This window comes from Botryllus schlosseri, chromosome 1 (assembly GCF_051294905.1).
Source record: "Botryllus schlosseri isolate E-star chromosome 1, Bs_hap1, whole genome shotgun sequence".
NCBI classification, from domain to species: Eukaryota; Metazoa; Chordata; class Ascidiacea; order Stolidobranchia; family Styelidae; genus Botryllus; species Botryllus schlosseri.
Window position 1 is genome coordinate 27,930,577 of NC_137236.1, and position 23,956 is coordinate 27,954,532.

At 41.4% G+C, this 23,956-nt stretch overlaps 2 protein-coding genes across 2 annotated transcripts in view; one reads left to right on the top strand and one right to left on the bottom strand.

Moving 5' to 3' along the window:
• LOC145435040 (beta-1,4-galactosyltransferase 2-like) overlaps nucleotides 1-23,956 on the bottom strand; it is a 389,801-nt gene that overhangs the window by 25,907 nt on the left and 339,938 nt on the right. The window lies entirely within an intron of this gene.
• Nucleotides 6,457-13,938, top strand: LOC145446805 (snaclec bitiscetin subunit alpha-like). The gene is made up of 6 exons (XM_080325173.1): nucleotides 6,457-7,244; nucleotides 8,695-8,773; nucleotides 8,835-8,884; nucleotides 10,241-10,352; nucleotides 11,331-11,487; nucleotides 12,646-13,938. The coding sequence occupies exons 2-6, from the start codon at nucleotides 8,734-8,736 to the stop codon at nucleotides 12,896-12,898; spliced, it is 612 nt and encodes a 203-aa protein (XP_080181299.1). The 5' UTR covers nucleotides 6,457-7,244; nucleotides 8,695-8,733; the 3' UTR covers nucleotides 12,899-13,938.

Sequence of the window (23,956 nt, forward strand, 5' to 3'; positions counted from 1 at the left end):
AAAGAAGAAAATGCGCACTTTTCAATCGGACTGGTATACCCGAAAAGAATGGCTGTGTGGCTGCGCTTTAAAAAATCGTCTTTACTGCTTTCCCTGCCTTTTGTTTTTTCAACTTCTAACAATGTCTGGACTAACACGGGATATTGTGACTTGAAAAATTTGCCACGAAGCCTCAGCAGACATGAGAGATCGACAACTCATATTCAAAGCACGATTTCTGCAAAATATTTCGGAAATTCCAGGATCGATACGGCTTTGAACGAACAGCGGAGACTCGATATTAGCATCCACAATGCAAACGTAACGGAAAACCGAGATATTTTAAAAGACCTGATCAATGCAACCTGCTTCTTAGGTAAACAGGAGCTAGCATTTCAAGGCAACAATGAGAAGGCAAGGTCTACAAATCGCGGCAATTATGTAGAGCTGTTACATGCTTTTGCCGAGAAAGATGAAAGGTTGGCAAGACATTTGGAGACATCCAGTGTGTTTTCTGGCTTGTCAAATCGAACGCAGAACGATTTAATTGAGGCAGTCGGTGATATAATTCGTAATGAATGATATAAAAAGTGAGATTAATGCTGCCAAATTTGTCGCTGTAGAGGTAGACGAGACAACGGATGTCACAAATAAAGCACAGATTTCTGTTATTTTCCGCTATGTAGAAAAAAGGGGATTAGACTGTGAAGTCAAGGAGGCCTTTTTGGGATTTGATGACGTAAGTGAGGACAGACGAGCGTCTGCGGTAGCTTCGTATGTCTTGGGTGTATTGGAAAAGTACAGCTGTGTCGAAAAGCTAGTAGCTCAGACATATGACGGGCTGCTGTGCTGGCATCAGAGCTTAATGGAGTGCAAGCTAAAATTAAAGAAAAAGTACCAGAGGCCATGTTCACACACTGCTATGCACGCAAGCTTAACCTTGTGCTCCAGCATTCAGCAAAATGTATGCCTGAGAGCAGAGCGTTTTTTAAAACACTTGAGGGACTAGGGTCATTTTTTACCAAATCCTCGAAGCGCACCAGTTTATTGGATGAAGTTGTGAAACGGCGCTTACCAAGAGCAGCGGCCACAAGATGGAGTTCAAATTCCCGCCTGCTACAGACAACAAGCATGTACCAATCTGATCTGCGTGCCGTATTTCGCATCATTATTGAAAATCCTGACAATTGGGATAATGAAACTCGAATGATGGCCGCTGGATATTATCGTTGGCTGACAAAAGCATCAACATGCTTTTTAATTATGGCATATGAAGACGTATTTTGTGAAACCGATGCGCTTTTTAGAGTGTTGCAAAACAAGGTCATGGACATTGGCTATTGTTGTGCGCGAATCCAGGACACCATCGAAGCTGTTGAACGCATGAGAAGAGAGTTTAACATGATGTACCAGCGATTTGAACAGAAATGCAGTAGACTTGAACTAACCGATAGCGGAAGAAATCAGTCGGCCAGAGATGAGAGAAAACGAATGTTCTAGAGCATTCTGGATAACATCCTTGTTCAAATGAAAGCTAGGTTCGATCATTTTGGGGAGCTAGCTTTCCTCGGTTTGGTCGACTGTACAAAAATTTAATGAGATGTCACGACATTTTGATGACACCAAACTACAGAGCCTGTCAAAATATGCAAAGTTTTTTTGACTTTGTTAGACTAAAGACTGACCTCATCGCACTGTACAGCTCGCAAACAGTGAGGAATGAGTGCAAATCTCCAGGAGAGCTTCTGAGATTTTTAACCCAGAAAGATCTGCTTCAGACGGTTCCAGAGGCTACAAAGTTGCTCCAACTGGTGCTAACTGTGCCAGCTACTATAGCGTCAGTGGAAAGGTCTTTCTCTGCGTTAAAAAGACTCAAGACATACAGTTGAAATAGGACCGATTCAGGGCGACTTTCCTCTTTGGCCCTCATCTCAATTGAGGCGAAGAGACTTTTGAAACTGAAGGAGAACAAGGAGGACTTTTACAACAAAGTCACAGAAATTTTTGTGGCAAAGGATAGGCGCATGGACTTTATTTACAAATAATGTCCACAAACAGTGTCCGTTCCAATCCTTGAGACAATGTAATACCGAAATTAAGTTCTTGAATAATATTTCTTGTGTTTCTTTTCATACTTTTCGTTGAGTAATCTGTAATAAATCGATTAAAACTGAATATTTCACGTGCGTGCGTGTTTGTGTGTGTGTGTGTGTGTGTGTGGGGGGGGGGGGGTTCGTGCCTCCCCAACCACGAACTTCACCGCAAGTCACTGGAAAGGAGTAACTTCCAATCGGAAATAATGATATGAAAAGTAGCCTACTCGAGTATGTGGTTTCAAAATGTAGACTTGGCCGGGAGCTAAGCGTTGTCTACTTTTAGCAGATAATTGGAGATGAATACTTTTAGAAGAGCGAGGTACATCTTCGCGATTGGCGGAAAATTCATAATGGCACTACCGATAGGTGCGGTTTCCGAAAATAAATTCAGTTACCGACGTACAGAGGCTATTTTGCCAGGTTGGCATTACAACTTCACTCAAAAATGTGATGCAAACACACCCCAAAACCAATTTCTACGTTACATAATTCAAAGTCTGAAAAGCAGCTCGGCCTGAAAACTGTTAGGTATTAATTAGAAGTAGTCTAAAACATAAACGCATGAGTTGATATAGTCCAAGAAGGCAAAACGTAAAGCACTCCATAAAGGTAGAAATGTTCGTTGATTACCGCGTCTGGTACGAGGACTGTGCTTTAATTTTCAGAAGCTCTGTGCACATGCACATACGCTGGCTTCTAATAATAGAAGTCAAAAGGCCGAATATCTACGTGACCCATCCTATTCTGCACAACAAAAAAACCGACCCGATAACATCAGAATGTCGCGATTGCTTGTTGGTGTGCGAGGAATCTTGTTGTTCGATCTTTGACAAAACGATGACCACAAGATCCTAAAATTACTTGCCGAGAGATTTATGACTCGTAAGAATACGTAGATTGATAATGTCACGATTCCTCCCATGTAATTGAATGAATATAAATATATGCATGAACTCTTCACAATAATAACATGAACTCCTGCGATTTAATCAGAACAGCACTACAGGAACAAGCAGCTAATCTGATCGGCGAGTCGATTAATGCGCCGTTGAGCAGTGAAGTCACTGCATGCCAACCAGATTCATGCTAGATAATAACATTCTATGGCAGGCGACGTGTTTACCATAGAGCACATTTGGTTTCCAACCGACACGAATTTCTTTCCAAGATAGCTCAAAGCATTCGACAAACATTCAAGTGGAAGCAAAAGACGACAAGTCTGAAAAATATTCATGTAAGTATATGGTTGTTGCAGCAGTAATAAGAGGGTCCCATACGTGTAACAGGTAATCGGAGGTGGCTACTTTCATAAATGCTAGATATATTTGGGACTAATGCAAATCGAAATAGGACACGACTACAAATACCCCCATTTTTTGAAAATGTATTCAGGTACCGCGCATTGTTATTGTTGTTTGTAGTATTCATGGTGTTTTTCGACAACTATGCTCATCTACACCAGGCCAATCTTCTTCATTTTCATCCCGTAGATGCCGATTTGTAGCACGGCGGACTTCTAGGCTTTTATAAGACGCCTCCTACAATGATGAGATGGCGAGAAGGAGCCTATCACCTCCAGCACTTTGGTGGGAATTCCGGAGTCGAACTAGGTCCGACCCGAACTAGCAACCCATTGATGTTGCAGCTGTGGATTATATCACTATACGCTATCTCGTCACTCATGTCACCAGTTTGTGGGCAATGGGCTAGGCCTAATATACGCAGTCGTCATGACACAATCACTCGTAAACGTGATAGAATACACCGCTTACTACTGCACAAAATCAATGTTTTAAAAGAACGTTGTTTTACTTCAGAAATGTTAATGGCATCCTTCATTTAGGATTGGTCGTGAAGACGTACCCTGAAAGTTCAAAAGTATCAACCTGTTGCTGCTGCTGTTGTTGTTGTTGTTGCTGTTGTTGTAGATTATGTTTGTTTGACGATTACATTCGTCAAAATACAAGATTCCTTTTAATACATCCCTGGGCAAAGTGCGGCCCACGGGCCAAATGCGGCCCGCGAAGCCATTCTGTGTGGTCCGCGACAGGTTGCTTGGCATTCGAAACATAAAACTTACTTTTTGAATGACTAAATCCGCAGGCTGTATCAAAATGAACAGGAAATTCGTTTACTTAGAAGCCTGTTCATTATTATGCCACGATTACGCTGCCTACGTACCTGACATGCGTAATCCAGATTTAAAATTAAGGCAATGTCGCAAAGTATGAGAAGAAATTTAAATCACAAAAAAATCACTTTTTCCGTATAGTTTAGTTCAAACCTTCCTTGTTGCCATTGTCACATTACGCATTATACGGTATGTGTTTCAATGTGTTACGTCATATGCTTCCAAATCCCTAATTCTCGAAACAAGTCAATCAGCGCTTGCGATTACTATACGACTCATCATATCCATTACCCATGAAGGAAGCCATGCCGAAAACTGAAATTCAAAGAAGATTTAGGTTCAGAATTTAGAGCACTTAATATTCGTCTACTGGAGTCATGGGTAAACCCGTCCTTTCGGTTTTTGCCGAGCACGACGCTGAGATTAAGGATTTAATTAAAGTCGGTCTTATGACAAAAACACGAAACACTCGGCGAAGGAAGGGCGAAGATCAGAAAAACTGCATATACATTTCAGTGCAATGGTTCTCGAACTGGAAGACGTGAAAGCATGAGAATGGTGGCGCGAAGCCGGCTTATAGTTGTTGCTCTGCCTACTGTCCTACTTTTATATTTCACAGGTCTCTCATCAACACCCATAATCGTCCACTGTTTTAAATTCTTAATAGGAGAACATGGATAGGTGTTTAAAATGAGCTAAAATGTATCATGTTTACCATTGTTTCAAACATGACAGCAAATAGATATTTTTTTAATCAACCATCAATTTCTCATTACCTAATATCAACACATTCACTGAGCAGCATTTATTAACAATGTAATTTGCAAATAAAATTATTGTACGCTGGAGAATATATCTAAAATAGTTATCGGCCCGCCAACGTATTTATTGTTCTCGTTTGGCCCGCGGAGGAAAATAATTCCCCACCCCAGTTTTAATACATTAAAACGTTTAAACTCAAATGTATGGCAAATTCGACAACGTATGAAAAAAATCAGTCCGTAGGTTAGCAAGTTCATTACGGTGGGAGCGATATTTTTCGTCCGTCACGTGTTGATGGTGCCTCTGGTGTCTCTGATTGCGACATTTCAATAAATAATGGCTGACGCTCTCTACTTGATTGAACAATTTACTGAATCTGTTATTCTCAATTTAAGCAGGTGAGCTGGTCCCGTCCGCAATGTCCGGTTTGTAGCCGATTGACATTATCAATATTATTATAAGTAATGGCACATTGACGGTGGCGCTTCTCGCCGTTTTCAGGGTTTTTGCACCACGACACGGATATTTGTAATGTTCCTATTTCTTTGCCTTTCGTAATCTTGAGAACGACTTTCACTCTTTCTTTCATTCAGAAGTCCGTCTCTGTCGCTTCTATGCTTCCCCATTGTGGTCTTTGCTGCCGACTTGTAACACGGCTCTCTCTACGTCTGGGCTTTTCAACGTACTATACGGTAGCTGTGAGGTCGGCGATGAGGAGCCGGCAGAACCTTGATTGAAAACCACTTCCATTGGTGTCTTGACTGCCGTGATTAACCAACTGCGTCACTCGCTTCCCCAAAAATCGTTTGACATCTTTTCGGCAGTCTATTCGTGTCTACTCTGTGGTAAACGGTTGGAAAACAATCCTGACATTATTGTATCCACCTGGCTTTGACGATGTTTCGACCAAATTTTCTATTTTGAAGCTACTACCTTGAGTACATTTCAAAGCTTTATTTTCTATTTCCACTTAGAGGGTATGTATTGGATATCGCTACTTCGACCTGTATTTTAGTGAAATATACGTGGGAGCTTCTACTCCTACTTGAGTACCAATGAAGTCTACTTTGAGCAGCCGTGGTTGGTCAGCAGGTATGTTCTGCTTGAGTTATTCAAAATTAATTAAAGAATGTTACCAACGGGTTCTGTTCAGTTACCACAATGCGATCTGTTAACAGCTTGCATCTACTTATGGTAATATAGGCATATACTTCGTCCAAAAACGCTTTTCCGGGCACATTATAAAAGCTCGGAGAAAGTATGACACCATAAATAAAACCCTATGTTCCTCGAAAACAATATCTCGTGTTGCAATCTCAAGAATCTGCGATATATATTGCAAACGGTATAGACTTAGGAAACCTCCGATTTGAGAACATGAAAAATAACTCTCTTAATAAGGGGCGTGAAATCCCCGCCCATTTATACGAACAGCGATAAATCGTATATAACCCGAATATCTCCTGGCTCTGTGTAGATGAGAGTCGGCAGAGCATGCCGCGTAGGAAGATAAGTGGGTGTGCTTTGATTCAGAGGGGGTCAAAGTAGTCAGAATTTTTCCTCAAAACAGTAGTAGAATTCATACTTGGACAATCACATAATTCTAGTTGCGTAATAGTACTAATCAAGGCGAAATGCTGGTTATATAATTCAAGTTAAATTCCTGAAATCTTTCAATGCTATCATTTCAGCTCTAAGCTATTTCACGGTTTCCTAAAAATGCTACAGCAGAACTGTGTAGTGCAAAACGAACCAAGCTCGGGGTAAAGACATTCGCCATTCTCGTGCTTATGATAATGAACTCCGATTGGTATGAACTGAACTTTTCGTTGTATTTCTTTCCAATCCGGAGTGTAGTTCAATTTCCAAGTTTTCGCGAAGTCCCAAGCTCTGATTCTAATTGAATTTGCTGATGCTGAAAATTTTAAAGCTGTTAAATTCCGGTGGGAATAAAGTCGTAACTTTACTACTCAATTGCAAGTAAAATTTGCTTGCAGACAAGCCAAAGCTGCATAAAGCAGAAGTAGGAAAGAAAATGTCCGAAAATTATTCAATGAAGTAGTTTAAAAAATCGGTCTGGTCGAGGGCTCCCATATTATTAGTTAGTTACCTGGATGTGGCTATTCTCGAGATTACAGCATATATCTTCAGAAATACATGCGGTTACCGTGATGCAATAGATATTTCAGGCGGTTCTTCTGATAATTTCACTCCCGAAAGCGACTGATGCATATTCAAAAGAGACTTTAAACTTTTTAAAATTCCAATTGTAAAAGGTGAGTAGTTATGCCTTCATCGTATCGGATCTTCATCGTAATTAATTATCTTCATGATGGCATCCATGTGATTTTATGGTAGTCAGTCTGCTGAGTCGAGATAAAATTGCCTTGACCAGATAAACGTGCTACCGCCAAGAGTTGTTTACATTCTTTCGCGCCGACGGCCGTGGGTTTAGCCGACAACGCCAACTCGAATCATATTTTCCACTTCGAAAATATCGAGAGAAGAAGCGTTTCGGAAACGAACCAAGCACCTTGTCGTGCTACCTTTCTCATTGTCCAATGTCCCCAGACGCATAGGCTACTCTGGCAACTACGAGTACAATGCGTGCCAAAAGAAAACACCATACAGCCACTATATTGGCCATCCGCAAATCCGGGCCGAAAAAGGACTTTATCAGCCCACCCAAAAAACGTTGGTGTTGGGCCGCCACAGGGCGATAAGCCAAACTTCTTGGGGCTTCGACCCCAAACTCTGCAGTTGGGTGGATGTTTCCACCTGTACTGGTGAGCACATTCATTCTGCACCGTGGAAGCAGAGAGTTCATGTAGCTTAATCGCGCCAATAGCGAAAATTTTCGATCATTCATGGTTGAATCGGTAATCTCGTTGCCGAATTTCTTTTGGACACCTTTCGGAGTCCCACGTTAGCCCAAACTTCATTATGTGTCGGCACGTCGTGGTGCGGTAATGGCTGACGTCGAAATGCCCATTTAAATCATGCGCATTCGTCGGAGAAGGGCACCTAATACGCAAAACATTTAGTGACACTAAATCGCACGAAAAGAGTTTGAAAAATGTTGGAAAAAGTTTCAAAAGAATACGCCATGATTTATGTTCAATTGCAAAATAATTTTGGGCTCTTTTTGAGGTCCGCCCCTCTCCAATTGGGCGGTTTGGGGTGCCCCAGTTACGGTCCTGCACAAAATTAATGAATCGAAAACGAATGGTCCCGCAAACTGTGATGTGTAGCGATGAGTCAGCTCGTATCTGTTCTGTACTTGTCGCTTCGCTCGCATGTCGTCAAATGACACGTTATGTACTTTAAGACAAATCGAACATGTTTCCAGCCCTAATGTTACCTCACGAAGTTATGAATCAGTTTAAAACTTGATGTTTTATTTATTTTATCAATGGAAAAGTCTTCAACATTGCATCTTGAAATTAAGGTATATAATTGTAATATACCTGACGGACCGGCAGGTATGTCGTCGTGGACCGGCACCGGTCCGCGGACCGGTGGTTGAGAACCACTGGTCTAATACACATCACCTCTTGAGTAAGTAGTAAAAGTAGTGCATGTACACTCCCAAGAGCAAGAAATAGAAGTTCTTAGTCCCTTTTTCACATAGACTTTTAGTATTGTGTCACATTTGAAAACATAGCATTTTAACTGTTGTGTATGATTATGAGCTTCAGGCAAAATCAATTCTCTGCCTCGTTCCAGATATATCTCTGTATACTCCTGAACTCTGTATAGATAAAGATGCGATTCCACGCGAGTTTGCTTCTACTTTTAGCGTCGGGTGAGTATGACATATGACGTGGTCGCTGATGTGACCTACATCAATATTTTTACAATTACAGTCGTGTGCAAAGCAAGTTCTGTTAATAGACAGCAAACGGATCGTGGATTGGTGAGTAAATTGCAGTCATTGCGCATTAACCAGCCGACATCAAGTGCTCTTCCTTTCGCCGCCCTTGATACATTTTAGTACATCCCAAAATGCCATACACTGTACTAAACAGAGGTCGTCAGATGTGAAGTAATGTTGTATCTATTGGTTTCGCTTGTACTGAAGAGTGTGATCAAGTGGTCAGGTTTTAGACAGCTTCCACTTCTGTCTGAAATAGGTAAAACTAGTAGAGTGGTAATGTGGGAATATGTGGTACTAGAGTGGTGATGATTTGTACTATAGCCTACCTCGAAAATACCCTATGATTAACTGTAAACATTCAGCAAAACCGTGACCAAATCTACTTCATGAAACAATACTCACTTGAGGTGCTTTCGGGACGTCCTAGTAATCCCTACTTCTATATGCACTTGAGTAGATATTCTTGACATTACTTCTACTTCTACTTGAGTAGCAAGCTGACTACTTTGACTCCTCTGGAGATTAACTGTTCGTTTAGCGCAGGGGTGGCCAACCTTTTCAGCCAAAGCGCTACATTTGATTGACGAACTATTGCGCGGGCCACTAGCAACGCTAAGCGCGAAAATTTTTCGAAGTTCATAGGTCAATTGACTATATTGCGGGCCTGCTGTATATCGCTGGGCTCAGTCTGCAAGGAATGGACTATTCGGCTCCTGGACATATCGATATCGAAAGCTTCGACCAACATGCGTTAATCATTTTGTGCCTATAGGTTTCATAGTCGACGGTCTTTCTGCGAGCGCAAACGCCAGGTCGCATATTGTTTGTTGTTTGTTTTTGGGGTATTCACGGTGTTTGTCGGCTACTATGGCCATTTACACCAGGCCGATATTCTTCTTATTTTCCGTAACTGCCGACTTATAGCACGGCCCACCTCTAGGATTTTGTAAGACACCGCTGACGCGGATGAGGTGGCGAGGAGGAGCCTAGGTAAACCGCCAACACTTAGATATCGGAATTCGGAAGTCGACCTCGGTCGGACTCGAACCCGCACCCATTGGTGTTGCAGCCGCGGATTATACCACTGCGCTATCTCGCCACCCAGGTCGCATATGTCGCAAGTGTTCCGGCCGGACTAATCAAATTTTGGGTTGGTGTTGCAAGTTCACAATCTGTGCTATCCATTTTTGATTTAATTACTAATTTCGGAAATTACCTCGCGGGCCACTCAAATCCTTTTCGCGGGCCACGGATCGGCCGGCCCTGGTTTAGCGGTAATTAATGGCTTGAAATCAATAATATGATATTACCGGCGTTCTGTAATTCGTGTTTATGTGGTTTATATCATTCCTGATGAACAATGATATAATTTCATATATTTCCTCTTTACTCTAGTACGTGGACTCAAACTTGGTTAACAACAGATACAGGGCGCGTACGCCAAATCGTCAACAGAGGTACTCCCAGACATCCTTGACAAATTACTGGATTTCTCTATGGCTCAGCAGTAAGTATGAACGTGTATTATCAGAATATATCATGGATCGGTAACGCGTGTCATTTGCACAAGTGACCTGCGGGGGAATTTTTTTACATCCAAATCAGTCACATTTTTCGAAACAGAAGTTTTGAAAAATTATAAATCGTGACTGGAACCAACGAGTTACCGTTTTTGATGACCCAATACGCCAGTTCAGAGAATACCACAACTAATATATTCTACTTATGTCTTAATTTTATCAAAATTCATGAAATATCATCATGAGCGTAAAATCGGTGCGGTAAGACGCAACTGTGGCTCCCAGATCTCAGCTCAATTGTTCGGATTTCTTGCCTAGTTCGAAAACTAGGAACGAAATCGAAATCTTGCACATGCTGCATACTACTTCAGGCTGCGAATTAATATTATTATACCCCTCATCCCCTTTATAAATCATGAAAATGTAACATCACTCAGTAAAATGCAGTCAATGTCACCACAAATATGCGCAATGTAAACAAGTGATTTAGATACCGTGGTACATGCAGGGACTATTTACCCCGTACTTTTTATGGCAATTTCTTCTATGGAGGCGATACAATTTTGGGCTACCCCGAAATTGGTGTCTACTATACGAGAAAGTAAGCAGTTTTGCCTGATAAACAGCAGATTAGAGTAGATGATACTCTTGGAGATACAAAACTTCAAAGTGTAATTGAATAATATTACCGTATTGAAATAAACCCGAATCTTCTTGGTTGAAACTCATTTGGGATAATCGTCAGCAACAATCGGAGAATTGATAAGTGGAAGTGCAAGTAATCAAACCCTGTTGAGTACTGAGAAAATGTAAAGGCACGTCGTTAGCGACCAACCATATACAAATCATTCGCACGCGCGAGTTGTTGATACTTAGATATTCAGCCAAAGTTGCCGACCCTTAGACTATAATTTCAGCATCGGCATCGGAATATATTCCAATATCCTTCAAATTGTCCTTTTCAGACTTATTGGAAAGCTCTTATGACTGGGTGGAGTACGAAGGTTGTCGCTATCGAGTCGGACCGAATGTAGCGACCGCAGAAGAAGCAATATCGGATTGTGCCAAAGTTAGCGATGGACACCTTGTTCACATGAACATCAGAACTGCCGACGACCGCCTGTGAGTGTAATTAACTTCAAACAAAATGGCGTCAGATCTGGCACAAGCCGGTGACGTAAGCGGCGGTGGTCGAAATAATCATAGTCTCTAAAATAAAAGAAGACGTAACGGTGTCAATGTCTACTGAGCTACAACTGAAGGACTACTTTCCAATACGTGTAAAAACTACTTCAAGTTGAAGTAGAGTAGACTATGATAGGTCTGAAAAGCAGTCGAGCAGGTCGTTTCATATCCTATATTCGGCCTGGTAATGACGCACTTTTTAGCAGTTAATCAAATTTGAATACGTTCGAAATCGCAAGAGGCGATGTTTCGTGACTGCTGCAAGAAGGATTGGAAGATCATAGAGAACTATCCAAGCACACTCTGTGCCACTGTGTCCTCGGCAATACATCTAACATAGTTTCGGCATGTCATGAAATAGGTACTTCGACTTATGGTTCAGAATCATCTATGATTATTATGACCAGTAATCAGAGGTGTCAGTAACGACGTACTGCTACTTTTGACGAGAACTCAAATTGTTTTCGCCTTTGCTTTGCCTACTTAGGCTCTGCCTACCTGCAATACTCACTCCACTGGTCGTGCATTACACTTCGTATTCTTTTAATGTTGTAAATTAGGAAGCAATTTTAGGGTATATTTGCATCAGTTATCCGTGTGGTCGTCGAAATAGCCGGTAACTGAACTAACACGGTGACTAAATATGTTTTTGAAAAGTGCACATATTAGTAGCTCCATTAGTTGTTCGAGTTGGTCGCGAAGTTGCACTTCGAAATTTCGTAAGAATATCCGCATCCGAATAACTGCTACGCGACAACTGCTGACTTGAGTGCTTTTCAATCCTTTTTCAACTCGAATTAGTTTTGACGTGTCTTTGAAATCGCCACCGCTAATTGTAATTGATTATAATTTACGACGTGAGCTGTGTACTTCTAGCCTAGTAGAAAGTAGAAAGGCTGAATACTTGTGCATGCCTAGGTTCATGTGCTGCTGGATGTCTGATTTCAACTACTTTTCTTATATTTTCATTATATCACGAACTTGCAGTTTTCTGTCAGGGTGAAATTATTACCAATAAACAGAACTGAGGTGAACCCTTTCTGACAGTACCAGATCACCATTCTTCCTTGTTTGAAATCGTTTTCCTGATTTCAGTGTGCTTTTCCGTGATCTATTGGGTTTGTCTGAAAATGTTTGGATCGGATTGAAAGACACCGACGGAACAGGGACCGCAAGTCCCGTTTGGCTCGACGAATCGCCTTATGTCACTGAAAGGATGACATTCGAGATCCCGCCGACAAGCAAGGAATTAAGCATCGGCGCCGCCATTTCAATCTCTTACAGAAACATCTTGTTTGCCCCGCCTGCATCGAGATACCACTACGTGTGTGAGGACTGCACAGCTTGAAGGCGCATAACATTGTAGTTTGCGCATCTTTGATAATGTCACATTATCGCATTTATAACGTAATCCGTCAATCCATGTATTATTGTATTAGTTGTATTTTGCGGGCTCGCTCGAGATTAACAGTGACGCAGAAAGGCAATTGCTTTGTCCAGTTTATGTTTTCCATTTACAGTACTGTGGCTGCTTTTTTGGCAGTCATGGTGTTACGAACTGTGGTCATTTACACCAGGCTGATATTTCTGATCTTCATTACTGGTCCGTTGTTCTGCAGCACACAGACATGGACAACTGGATAATTATAAATGTCCAGTTGGACTAATTAGAGCAAAATGCTGGTAATGTAATCTTATCTGTTTTGTGAGGTGTAACTTTGCTTGGAATACCAATCACGTTTCTGGTTTTCCTGAAAAAGTTACAGGAGGACTGTACAGCGCGAAATGAGCCAAGCTTTCTGTACAGACGTTTGTTATTCTAATGCTTATGACAATGAGCTCTGGTTTGATATCAACCGAACTTCATTCAATGTCCAACTTTTCGCGAATTCAGTAATTCTAATTCAATACTCCAATTCTCGTCTAATTTGAAAAAAAATGCGTCACTATAATTCTTATTCTAATCTAATTTGGAAAAGATTGAATTTTTTTCTAGCTGTCCAAGTCTGCTATAGTAAGGCTCCATTTTCGTTTTTAGGCTTTTTTGAGACATCGCTTGCGCGCCATAGTGGCGAGATAGCGTAGTGGTGTAATCCACAGCTGCGACACTAATAGATTACGGATGTGAGTCCGGCCACGGTCGATTCTAGAACTCCTATCTAATTGTTGGAGGCTCAGCTAGGCTCCATCTCGCCATCTCATCCGTGTAAGCGGTGTCTTATGAAAGCCTAGAAGTTGGCCGTGCTGCAGGTCGGCAGCTACGGAATAAAAATGAAGATATGCCCGATGTAAATGACCATAGTAGTCGACAAACACCACGAATACCAAAACGAAAACACCGCTTGCACGGATCACATTTATCACAGTAATTGGCATTACTTTTCTGTATTGTGTCTATCTCCGTTGTATGGGTGGGGATTCTCAGAACAAATCTTACAATAAAGGAAAGGCTTATGCCCGTATTATAAAAAAATTGATAGCACGAGAATTACGTAGTACTCGTATTAAAACGCGATTTAGGACTGACGGAGTTTGGCATTACAAAAATAATCTTAGTCTGCGCCTATCAAATACTCGTTTCAGCTTTAGAACCGCGGAATCGCGTCAGAAAGGTGAGTAATACCTACGGTACCGGCAGGGCCGTAACAGGACGTCGTCAGGCCCCCCCTCCCAAAACGTTGGTCCTGGGCCCCCCATAGGGTGATAAATCTAACTTCTGGGGGGCTTCGCCCCCCAGACCCCCCTCAGGCTATACCTTCTTTACCGCTGCTTATCATCTGTATTGGGTGTCTGTTTAGTGAGTCAGTTTTTATCGCCTAAACGCGCCAAGCGCGAAAAATTCCTATAATTCATGACTGAATCGGGCAATATGATCAGGAATTGCATATACATTGCTATCAATTTTTATCCTTTCTCTGCTCACGTAATCAGATTTACCGGTAGAGCAGAGTGAGGTGTGTTTGAAAGGGTGAGGACCCCTCGATAATAAATAAACATCTCCGGATGTATTGTATACCCGTTGGCAGGAACGAAACAACACTTCGTCAGGCCCCAAAAAACTGGAGTCTTGGGCTCCCATAGGGTGACAAACCGACCCTCCAGGCTGCCACCACGTTGTTCACTTTGCCACGAAAGTATAGATGTATTGCGTAGTAAGCCAGCGCGAGGCGCGAAAATTTTCGATAATTCAAGATAAAATCGGTCAATAAGATCGGGAATTGCATATATATTGCTATCAATTTCTTGTCCTCTACACTCAGTTGCTCATCAATGACCAGAAAAAGACGAAACAAGACCGCAAAAGACAATGTGTTATTCAATTCATGTACTGGGCGCAAATAACCATATGTGCGATAAGCGCCAAAAATGTAATAAAACAAAACAAACTCAGTTGCTCACGTAATCAGATTTACCGGTAGAGCTGAGTCAGGTGTTGTCTTGGAAAATGTAGAGCGCGTAAATAATAATTAAACATCTTCGGGCAGGTTGACCCGTTGGTATGACTTCGTTACATGATGTTATTTCGTGACCTCCTGTCTGCTATATCAAAAATATACAATCGCCGAAACGTACTAAACTAAAAGATCTCACGATTTCAAATTGGTATTTCTTCACTGGCATATAATTTTTCCCTGCGGGGTGGTATTTGTCTTGTGAGGTTCAGATTGTCCAGACAGGAACATTTAGGTGCCAGTCATTTAGGCGCCTATGGACTATTAAACCCACGTGTATTTTGCATATATAACGAAGTTTTCGGTCAACATAAGGGGAGTCCTTTTCGGCAAAGGTTTTCTCGCTGCCGATCGTTCTGGCACACTTCTTGCAGTCGCATGTTACATGGCCTAAAACTTTATACGTCTTGATGCGTCGTGGCGAGGTAATGGTCGACGCTGATATGCCCATTTCTATAAATATTCAAGATACTTGGCAGCTTGATAAAGTTGCTTAAATTTTCAAAAAATACTCTATAATTTATGCTAATTCACGAAATAATTTTGGGCCCCCTTCGAGCTCGGGCCCCCCCAATTGGGGGGTTTGGGGTGCGGCAGTTACGGCCCTGGGTACCGGTGAGAGAGGGAGAGAGAGATGATATTCTTTTTCGCCTGCACCATCGAGATGCTTTGACGACGGAGTTGCGATACGGCCCCATGAGGTCATCTAGTCTGTTCCCCCGTTTTTTTCTCCTCCATGCTATCCGCGATTGCTGAGCGCCTAGCAAGATAGCTGCGGATACCAATTTTCGTATGACCCGGCCGGGGATCGAACCCACGACCTGCCGCTCGAGAAGCCGGACGCATAACCATTACACTATCTCGCTATCTCTCGGTTCGGCACCCTAGCTTATGGTTACTCGAGCGGCTCATTTTTCTAGTTCTGGACAACAATGGTCGGTCACACCTGGCTCGCCTATAAAACAGAAGAGAAGCATGTCTGAAAGTAAAAGCAGTGCGGTACGTGTAGCATGGAGCCAGTTCTCGCGTTCTTCAGGGTTTGAGCAATTTGCCTTTGGTTAACTGCATTCCCGCCAGCAGTTGGTAAACAAAGGACGCCAACTGGAGGCACTTGATATCCGTGCATGTCAACATCCAAGTCACGATGCTCGAACATTCCACTGAATGAATACTGATGTGCGCTCGAGATTATCGGATTTCCATCTGATATATCTATTTAGCCTGCTGACATATACCACTTCATTTCCATCGCTTGTACTTTTTGTGTTATTTTATGTATTAGTGTTGATTTAGTGTACATTCCTCTTATATTATATACATGTTCCAGGCCAAGGTGGGTGTTTGATTGAAATACTATTGAATGACGTTTCGTCTTCTCCCTATCGATTAATTTATCGAAATCTCGCGCTGTTTTGATACGATTACATTATTAATAGGACGATTTTTTGACATGTCAAAAAAGTCAAAATTCATTACTGAACAAGACATTGGTTCTTCTGTCAAGAAGCGCATGATGAAAAATGTGATGTAGACCAGTGGTTCTCAACCGCCGGTCCGCGTACCGGTGCCGACATTCCTACCGCTCCGCCAGGTATATTAGCCTACAATTTTATCCCTTAATTTCATGATGCAATGCTGAAGGCTTGTCCATTGATAAAATAAATACAACATCAGATTTTAAACTGATTCAGAACATCGTGAGGTAACATTAGGGCTGGAAACATGTTTGAATTGAATTTAAGTTCAAGACGTGTCCTTTTACGACATGCGAGCGACAAGTAGGCTACAGGACGGATACGAGCTGACTCATCGCTAAACAGTGCAGTTTGCGGCGCCGAGTTTGAAAAGAGACCAAAATTATTTTGCAAATGAGCATAGATCATAGCGTATATTTTGAAACTTTTTCCAACATTTTCAAATTTATTTTCGCGCATTGAGTGTCACTAAATATTATGCTTTAGGTTCCATTCTCAGAGAAATACGCATGATTTATCGAAATCGCGATTTTGGCGTTAGCCATTACCGCGCCACGACGTACCAACACATAATGAAGTTTAGGCTAACATGTGACTCCGAAAGGTGTTCCAAAAATTCGGCAGCGAGAAAACCGATTCAGGCCTGAATGATCGAAAATTTTCGCTAGTGGCGCGGTAAACCTACATTTCACATAAACTCTCTGCTTATACTGAGTAGAATGAATGTGCTCACAAGTATAGGTGAACAGATCGACCCAACTGTAGGGTCTGGGAGCGAAGCCCCCGTAAGTTTGGCTTATCGCACTGCGGGGGACCAAAACCAACGTTTTTTGGGGTCGACTGACGAAGTGCTGTTTTGGCTCGGATTTGCGAATGGCCCGTATAGCTGATGTAAAGTGAATTCTTGTGGTACGCATTGTGTTCGTAGTGGCCAGAGTAACCTGCGTCTGGTGGCAATGGGCAATGAGCAAGGTAGCACGACAAGATGCTTGGTTCTACTGACTCCGAAATGTTTTTTCTCTCGATATTTGTAAAGATAAGAATATTATTTGAGTTGGCGTGAAAGACTAGGAACGACTTTCGGTGGTAGCACTTTTATCTGGACAAGGCAATTTTACCTCGATTCAGCAGACTCGCTACCATAAAATCACATGAAGATAATTAATTACGATTAAAATCCTCTAAATGACACACTGTAACACCATATAATTCCTAAATATGGGGACATATTTTACATTTTTGCTTCATTTCAATTTTTAAAGTTCACCGGTCCGTCAGACATTTTTTGAAATTTTACTGGTCCGCGAAAGATGTGGCGAGATAGCGCAGTGGTATAATCCGCGGCTGCAACACCAATGGGTGCGGGTTCGAGTCCGACCGAGGTCGACTTCCGAATTCCGATACCTAAGTGTTGGAGGTTTACCTAGGCTCCTCCTCGCCACATCATCCGCTTCAGCGGTGTCTTACAAAAGCCTAGAGGTGGGCCGTGCTATAAGTCGGCAGTTACGGAATATAAGAAGAATATCGGCCTGGTGTAAATGACCATAGTAGTCGACAAACACCATGAATACCACAAAACCAAACAAACTGGTCCGCGAGGTGAAAAATATTGAGAACCACTGATGCAGACAACATTGTCAGAATAAAGCAACACGATATTTCACCAGCAGTGTACGCACAACTTCGGTGTAGCCAGCTGACAACTGCTGTTGTTGAATGTTCTTTTTCCATTCTTAGTAAAGGCAGACACTTTCTACCCGAGAATGTAGGAAAGTGTCTTTCATTGTATTACTACAAATTTTAATTATTTCTACCATAATGCATGATGCAACTACTGGAATTATTCTTCATATGCCCATATTTTTAAATAGTTTTTTCATGTAAACATTTGTCAGTTTATCGGTAAAAAAGGTTTTTTTCATGACAAACTACTTTGTCGGAACTGCCAGTTCTAAGATAAGCAATACAATTCTAGCATTATGTGCGAAAACGCCTACTGTACAAGTACATGCATGAGGGCAAAATTTTGTCAAAGTAAAGTTTTCTAAGGTAAAAAAGGTAAAGAATTAGATTTTTAGGTAAAAATCTTCCATTTATAGGTCAAAATATTCGCTCTAATTATTACTAAACTGAACTGACATAGGCCTACGAGTGTCCGTTAGACTCGAAAAAAATCGATTCGAGTTTGACATATTAGCAAATAAAGGCGTGACTCAGTTTTGACATTCCAATAAAGCTTTTGAAGAACTTCTTGGAAGTACAGTACTTCAGTATACAATTGAATAGTATATTCATATTGAAATGAGACCCGAATATTTTCGGCTGACACTCTTCAGGGGTAATCGACAGGAACAAGTAGAGAATAAGAAATAACATTGTATATCGATTGTTGCGATTGTTACGATTGTTGATATACAATGTTCTTTCTAATTCTCTACTAGTTGCTGACGATTATCCCTGGCGAGTGTTTGCCGGAAATATTCGGGTTTCTTTGCAATATGAATATACTATTCAATTGTATAATAAAGCTTTTGTGTTACCCTTGGAAAATGAAGATTTTCCGGCGTCGAAACTATAATGTACCTCCTCCGTCAGTCATGTTTATGTGCGATTTGGTCACGGTAGCGACAAGGACTTCCTCTTTACGCACATAACTCGACCTCCATACGCAAATTGATTTTGTCTAAAAACATGAATTGGACCCAACCACACTCGTGCGGCTTATAAGGCCTGAGTGTAAACATAGAGCTTTGTATTTATGTATCACGATGATCGACTCACGATGTAGTGATTGTGATAGGCGAATTCCGTCTCGTAGAATATATTTCGTAGTTAGATTTGAGGTCGCAAAATGCTTTAAAGCTTTAGCTGTCGGTTACGGCGAGGTCGTTTCAGTTACGACATTGTGCCGTGTCGATTGGTAACAATGTAGATTCACTGCTCGTTATGTATCGCAATGTCGCGATGTTCCAACTGAGAAAAAACAATCACATAAGATATACGGTGATCAGATGGTGTCGCCTCCGTTCACGCAATAGCTCTGGCGAGATCCGTAATCAGTCGAACAAGCCCGCTCGCTGAAGATTTAAAATAGGCAGAAGGGAATATTAGTGTGGGTTGTACGACTATAAGTCAAGTTAGCGACATGCAAATAAGTGTTGATGCTAGGTAAATTCTTATTTGCATAATCCCGCGACATCAAGCAACATTTTCCTCATTCGAACGATTTCAAGTCGTCACCGCGATGTATAACAAAAGATCCTGATACAAACTTTACCGCGTTAGCATTCGTTGAAAGAGAAATTAGAAAGAAATTACACATTGGTATTAATATTTGTCTGATGTGATACGGATGTCATCCGATATAAGATCCCGTGACAAATCACAGCGCAAACCTGCGATTGGAGTCGGGTCTGGCGCTGTTGTGTCTGTTGGGCAATATATAGCGTCCTTGTTACGAAATCATTCGTCTTGTTGCTATGGTTTGTCAGAAATCACCACTATCAAGAGAAGGCCGTGGTCATATGAGCATGCAACAATTGGGCATGCGAAACATGATCATGTGGGTAAAATTACGGGTTTCGGGAGGATTAGTTTTATATTTAGGGATGGATTAGGGACTTGGGGTTATGGTTAGGGTTGGAATATATATTAGGGATAACTTCAGGGTTGTGTGTGGGGTTAGGCATAGCTTTGGTGATATAAAGTCAAATGCTTAAGTGACGCATGCTAAAGTGTCCATTATCAACTGTCGTTTTTCATTGTGTCCCAGTCTCATATTCTCGGGCAATCATCGAGAGGGTATTACAAAGACACCAGTCAAATAACGTTTGCGGCTAGGTTATTCATTTGCGTTAGATTGTTCGTGCGTAATCATTGTTAGTTGCGACAGTATAACTACGATAGGTTTTCTTTCTACTCAATGTACAAGTGCAAGAATCGATTTCCTATCCCTATCAAAACCACTTCAAGTGCATTAGAAAATGAAAGGTTGGAAAAGCGCTCAAGTAAGTGGCGCTGAGACCGGATTTTGGTAGACATTCGCAGATATCCCCTTTCCAAATTGCAAGATGCATATTTGCAACTAAAGCAAAAGGACTCATGACCCCACAAATATTATTTTATACAGGGGTTATGATGCCAATTTAACCCCTAAACGTGTAACCAACATATCCCAAAACCACTCTTAGCTTTCAAAATTCCAAGTCTTAAAAGTAAGTAGTTTGGACTTCAAGACTGTGAAATTGAAGTAGTAGTCCAAAGACATAAGAGCCTGAGTGAATATGTAGTAGAAGTAGGTAATACCTATTTAGGTACTCCGAAAAAGTATACCTCATTACTGACAATCTCCGGAGCTACGTTACTCGTAATTGTATACTCAAATCTATAAACCTATAATTTCTACTTCGCGGTACGAATTTTGTGGTAACATCTTGTTTCTTATGTTCGGTACATATGATTCTATTACAACAATCGATGTGTATGCTATTTACGTTGGTTGGCGGACGTCCTGTGATAAACTCACAATGAGGTCATCCAGCCAGCAAAGAATCAAATATCAGCTTACAAAATACTTGTAGCATCACCTATAAAAGAAAGCCGTTCATTCTTGTACCATAATAGTATAAAGTCAGTTCGGTATCGGATCAAGACGGACGTGTCAAGCATCCAATGACGATTTGCATATGGCATATGTGCTTGGAAAATAATTAACTTTAAACTATTTGCGACAATACTCGGGTCTGAAGTGACTTCAGTAGCGATCCGGATATCATGAGCTTGTTTGGAGAATATTTGTCGGCTGTGCTGTCACTGGTGAACTTTGTGACGGATATCTGCTCGGTTTGGATATACTGGATGCACACGGACGATAGTTTGGACGGTTTCTATGTAGCGCTTATCTCTACACTGATCTTATTTATAACTCCCATACCTATTACCATGGGTATAGCGTGTACCTTCACCAGAAGATCCACTAAAGTGGAAAAAACTTTGCGCAAAGCAAAAACGCTCGAATTGACATTGACAGCTATACCTCAACTATGGATCAGTTTATACGCTTTATCAGTTGGCGCAAATCTACTTTACGGGGAAAGAACACTGTTACTCGTGTCATCAGCTATGTCGTATTTATCAGTATGCGCGATCTTACCGCGTGCCGATAACAGAATATTAAGTAAAACCTTTCAAAACGATTCCATGACCGACTTCGACCGTTTCGTGGTTAACGCCTCAAAATGTGCGATGTTTATGGCGCGAATTTTGTTGCTGGTTTACATGACCTCACAGATCGGATGGTATTATACGGCTTTGTTTTTTGGGACACATTGGATTTTGTTATCTGCTCTGTGTTTTTGTGCGATTTCGAGACATTATACCAATCCGTGTCGAAATGCTATTGACGCGATCGAATCAGGACTTTTGCATTTCTTCTCCTGGGTATGTCCAGTTAAGCGGTGTTGGTCTCATTTCTTTATAACGGCGTATTTTATTTTGGAACACGTTCTAGCGTGGATCTTGTTGCTGTGTTTGCCTAACAACCAATCTACTTTTCTCATCGCCAATGTACTGGCATTTCATGTGTTGATGAATACTATCGCAAATTTTTTCATGGTTACGTATGTTATCAAGAAATGGCCGTGAGTTCGGATATAACATATCCTGCAGCAATGAAGGGTTTACAATTACGCGGTAAGTAATATATAGCCAATTAGTGCATGGAGTCTCGTAGTATTGCGCATAGCGAATATTTGCGCTGTGCGTCAACTTAAACACCCGTTTCATTTAATTTCGTAAACAGCTTTTTCATTTCGATGTATTCAAGGTGATTTATTTATTTTCATTGCAAATCTTAGTCTCTAGTAGGCTATTTGTTGTTACCGAATGCGTTAGAAAAATTCAAAAGGGCCAAAGTCGACTGTTACCAGACTGTTATTTCATGTCATGTGACGTACGAAAGCAATTACTTTAGTATGGACAAGACATTGTGAAAGAGAGGAGTATTCTTCACGGAGTGTGTGGCTGTCATACATAGGACAACTACAGCATACTCAATGTATATCCATTTTTGTGAATATTGGTTGTAATCACAGCTAAAAGAAAACGTTAGATTCGGTGCGTGCTTCTTCATCATTCGTATCTCCTACTGTGTGACACAGTCACAGTTGCCAACGAACATTATAACGAATATTATAGCGCAATGCAACATTGTTCCTAATGACATCGTGCCATTTGAAAAATATGACCTACATTGCCCCAATGCTCGCATCAGAATCAAAATCAATTCAGAATTATTATTCATCAAAAGTTTCGTGGAATAAACGCGAACTGCGATACAATCAAACATGAAGAATACGTCGTAACAGCTTCTTTAATACACTCGATCAACTCTTACCTCGGCCTGCATGCTCGATTGGGCTGGAAATTATCGCAGAAATTAGGAAATTGCACATGATCTGTGCAGTATATGTGAGGCACGAGAGGTCGGAATAACTGGACGATTTACGCCTCTCATTCAAACCACGTAAAACGCACAAGTTTATCCCACACGATAATCTCATAATCGGGGTGTTAAATTTGATTTTAAATAATTATACGTATTACAATATAGGATTCTCAAAGCCCCTCGTAAATCACACAGGATGGGGTTTTGGCCTTGGATGAATTCGCAATACAAATAAGATCGTTTTAATATTATATTCATGACAGAAATATATGAAAACCCGAAGCTTTTCGAGCGGCAATCGTCAGCGAATGGAGAATTTCAAAAGCATATTTCTGTCATGAATATATTATTAAAATATATATTATAGTTCTGTACCCCAAAGAGTCTCTTCAAAAATAATCGATTAACACGCGAGATCTTCATATTTTGACATATGGCCGACTACACCAAGGGTCGGCAACCTACGGCCCGCGGGCCGGATCCGGCCCGCCAAGCGAAATCGTCCGGCCCGCGACGAAATAATTAGTTATCATAAGAATACGGCCCGCCGTTTCGTAATGAGTTCCAATCTGCAGTGCAGCACTACTTGGAAAGAATGCGGTATTGCTCCGATATAAAGTATCCTACGTCGTAGTGGTCTATTGTTACGCCATAAAACTGGTGCGAAGGCGGTCGACTAGTAGCCTATCTCGTACTAAAAGTAGGAGATGGAGAATGTCTGTAGAGTAGACTAGATCAGTACTTACCAAGCGGGTGTATCGCGCAACCGAAGGTGCGACAATAAAGGTGCCGTTCCTCTGCTCAGACGCAATGACAAAATCTCAAACTTTCTCTGTTTCATCATAGATAACTAGCCTCCGTATTTTAGTCATCTGTAGTTTAATTCACAAGAAGACATTTTTCGCCAAGACAACAAACCTGAATAGTGTTTTGGACACAATGGTGAAAGCTGATTTTGTCTCACAAACTGAATCACCGACAGTTAGCCTACCTCAGATATTACTAGAAGCAGAGCATCAATATGGCGATGTCTT

Excerpts from the sequence above, each read along its gene's own strand:
- LOC145446805 (XM_080325173.1), top strand. The coding sequence starts at position 8,734 with ATGCGATTCCACGCGAGTTTGCTTCTACTTTTAGCGTCGG. Across the intron at positions 8,774-8,834 it reads GCTTCTACTTTTAGCGTCGG|TCGTGTGCAAAGCAAGTTCT; the intron begins GTGAGTATGACA and ends TTACAATTACAG. Across the intron at positions 8,885-10,240 it reads AGCAAACGGATCGTGGATTG|TACGTGGACTCAAACTTGGT; the intron begins GTGAGTAAATTG and ends TCTTTACTCTAG.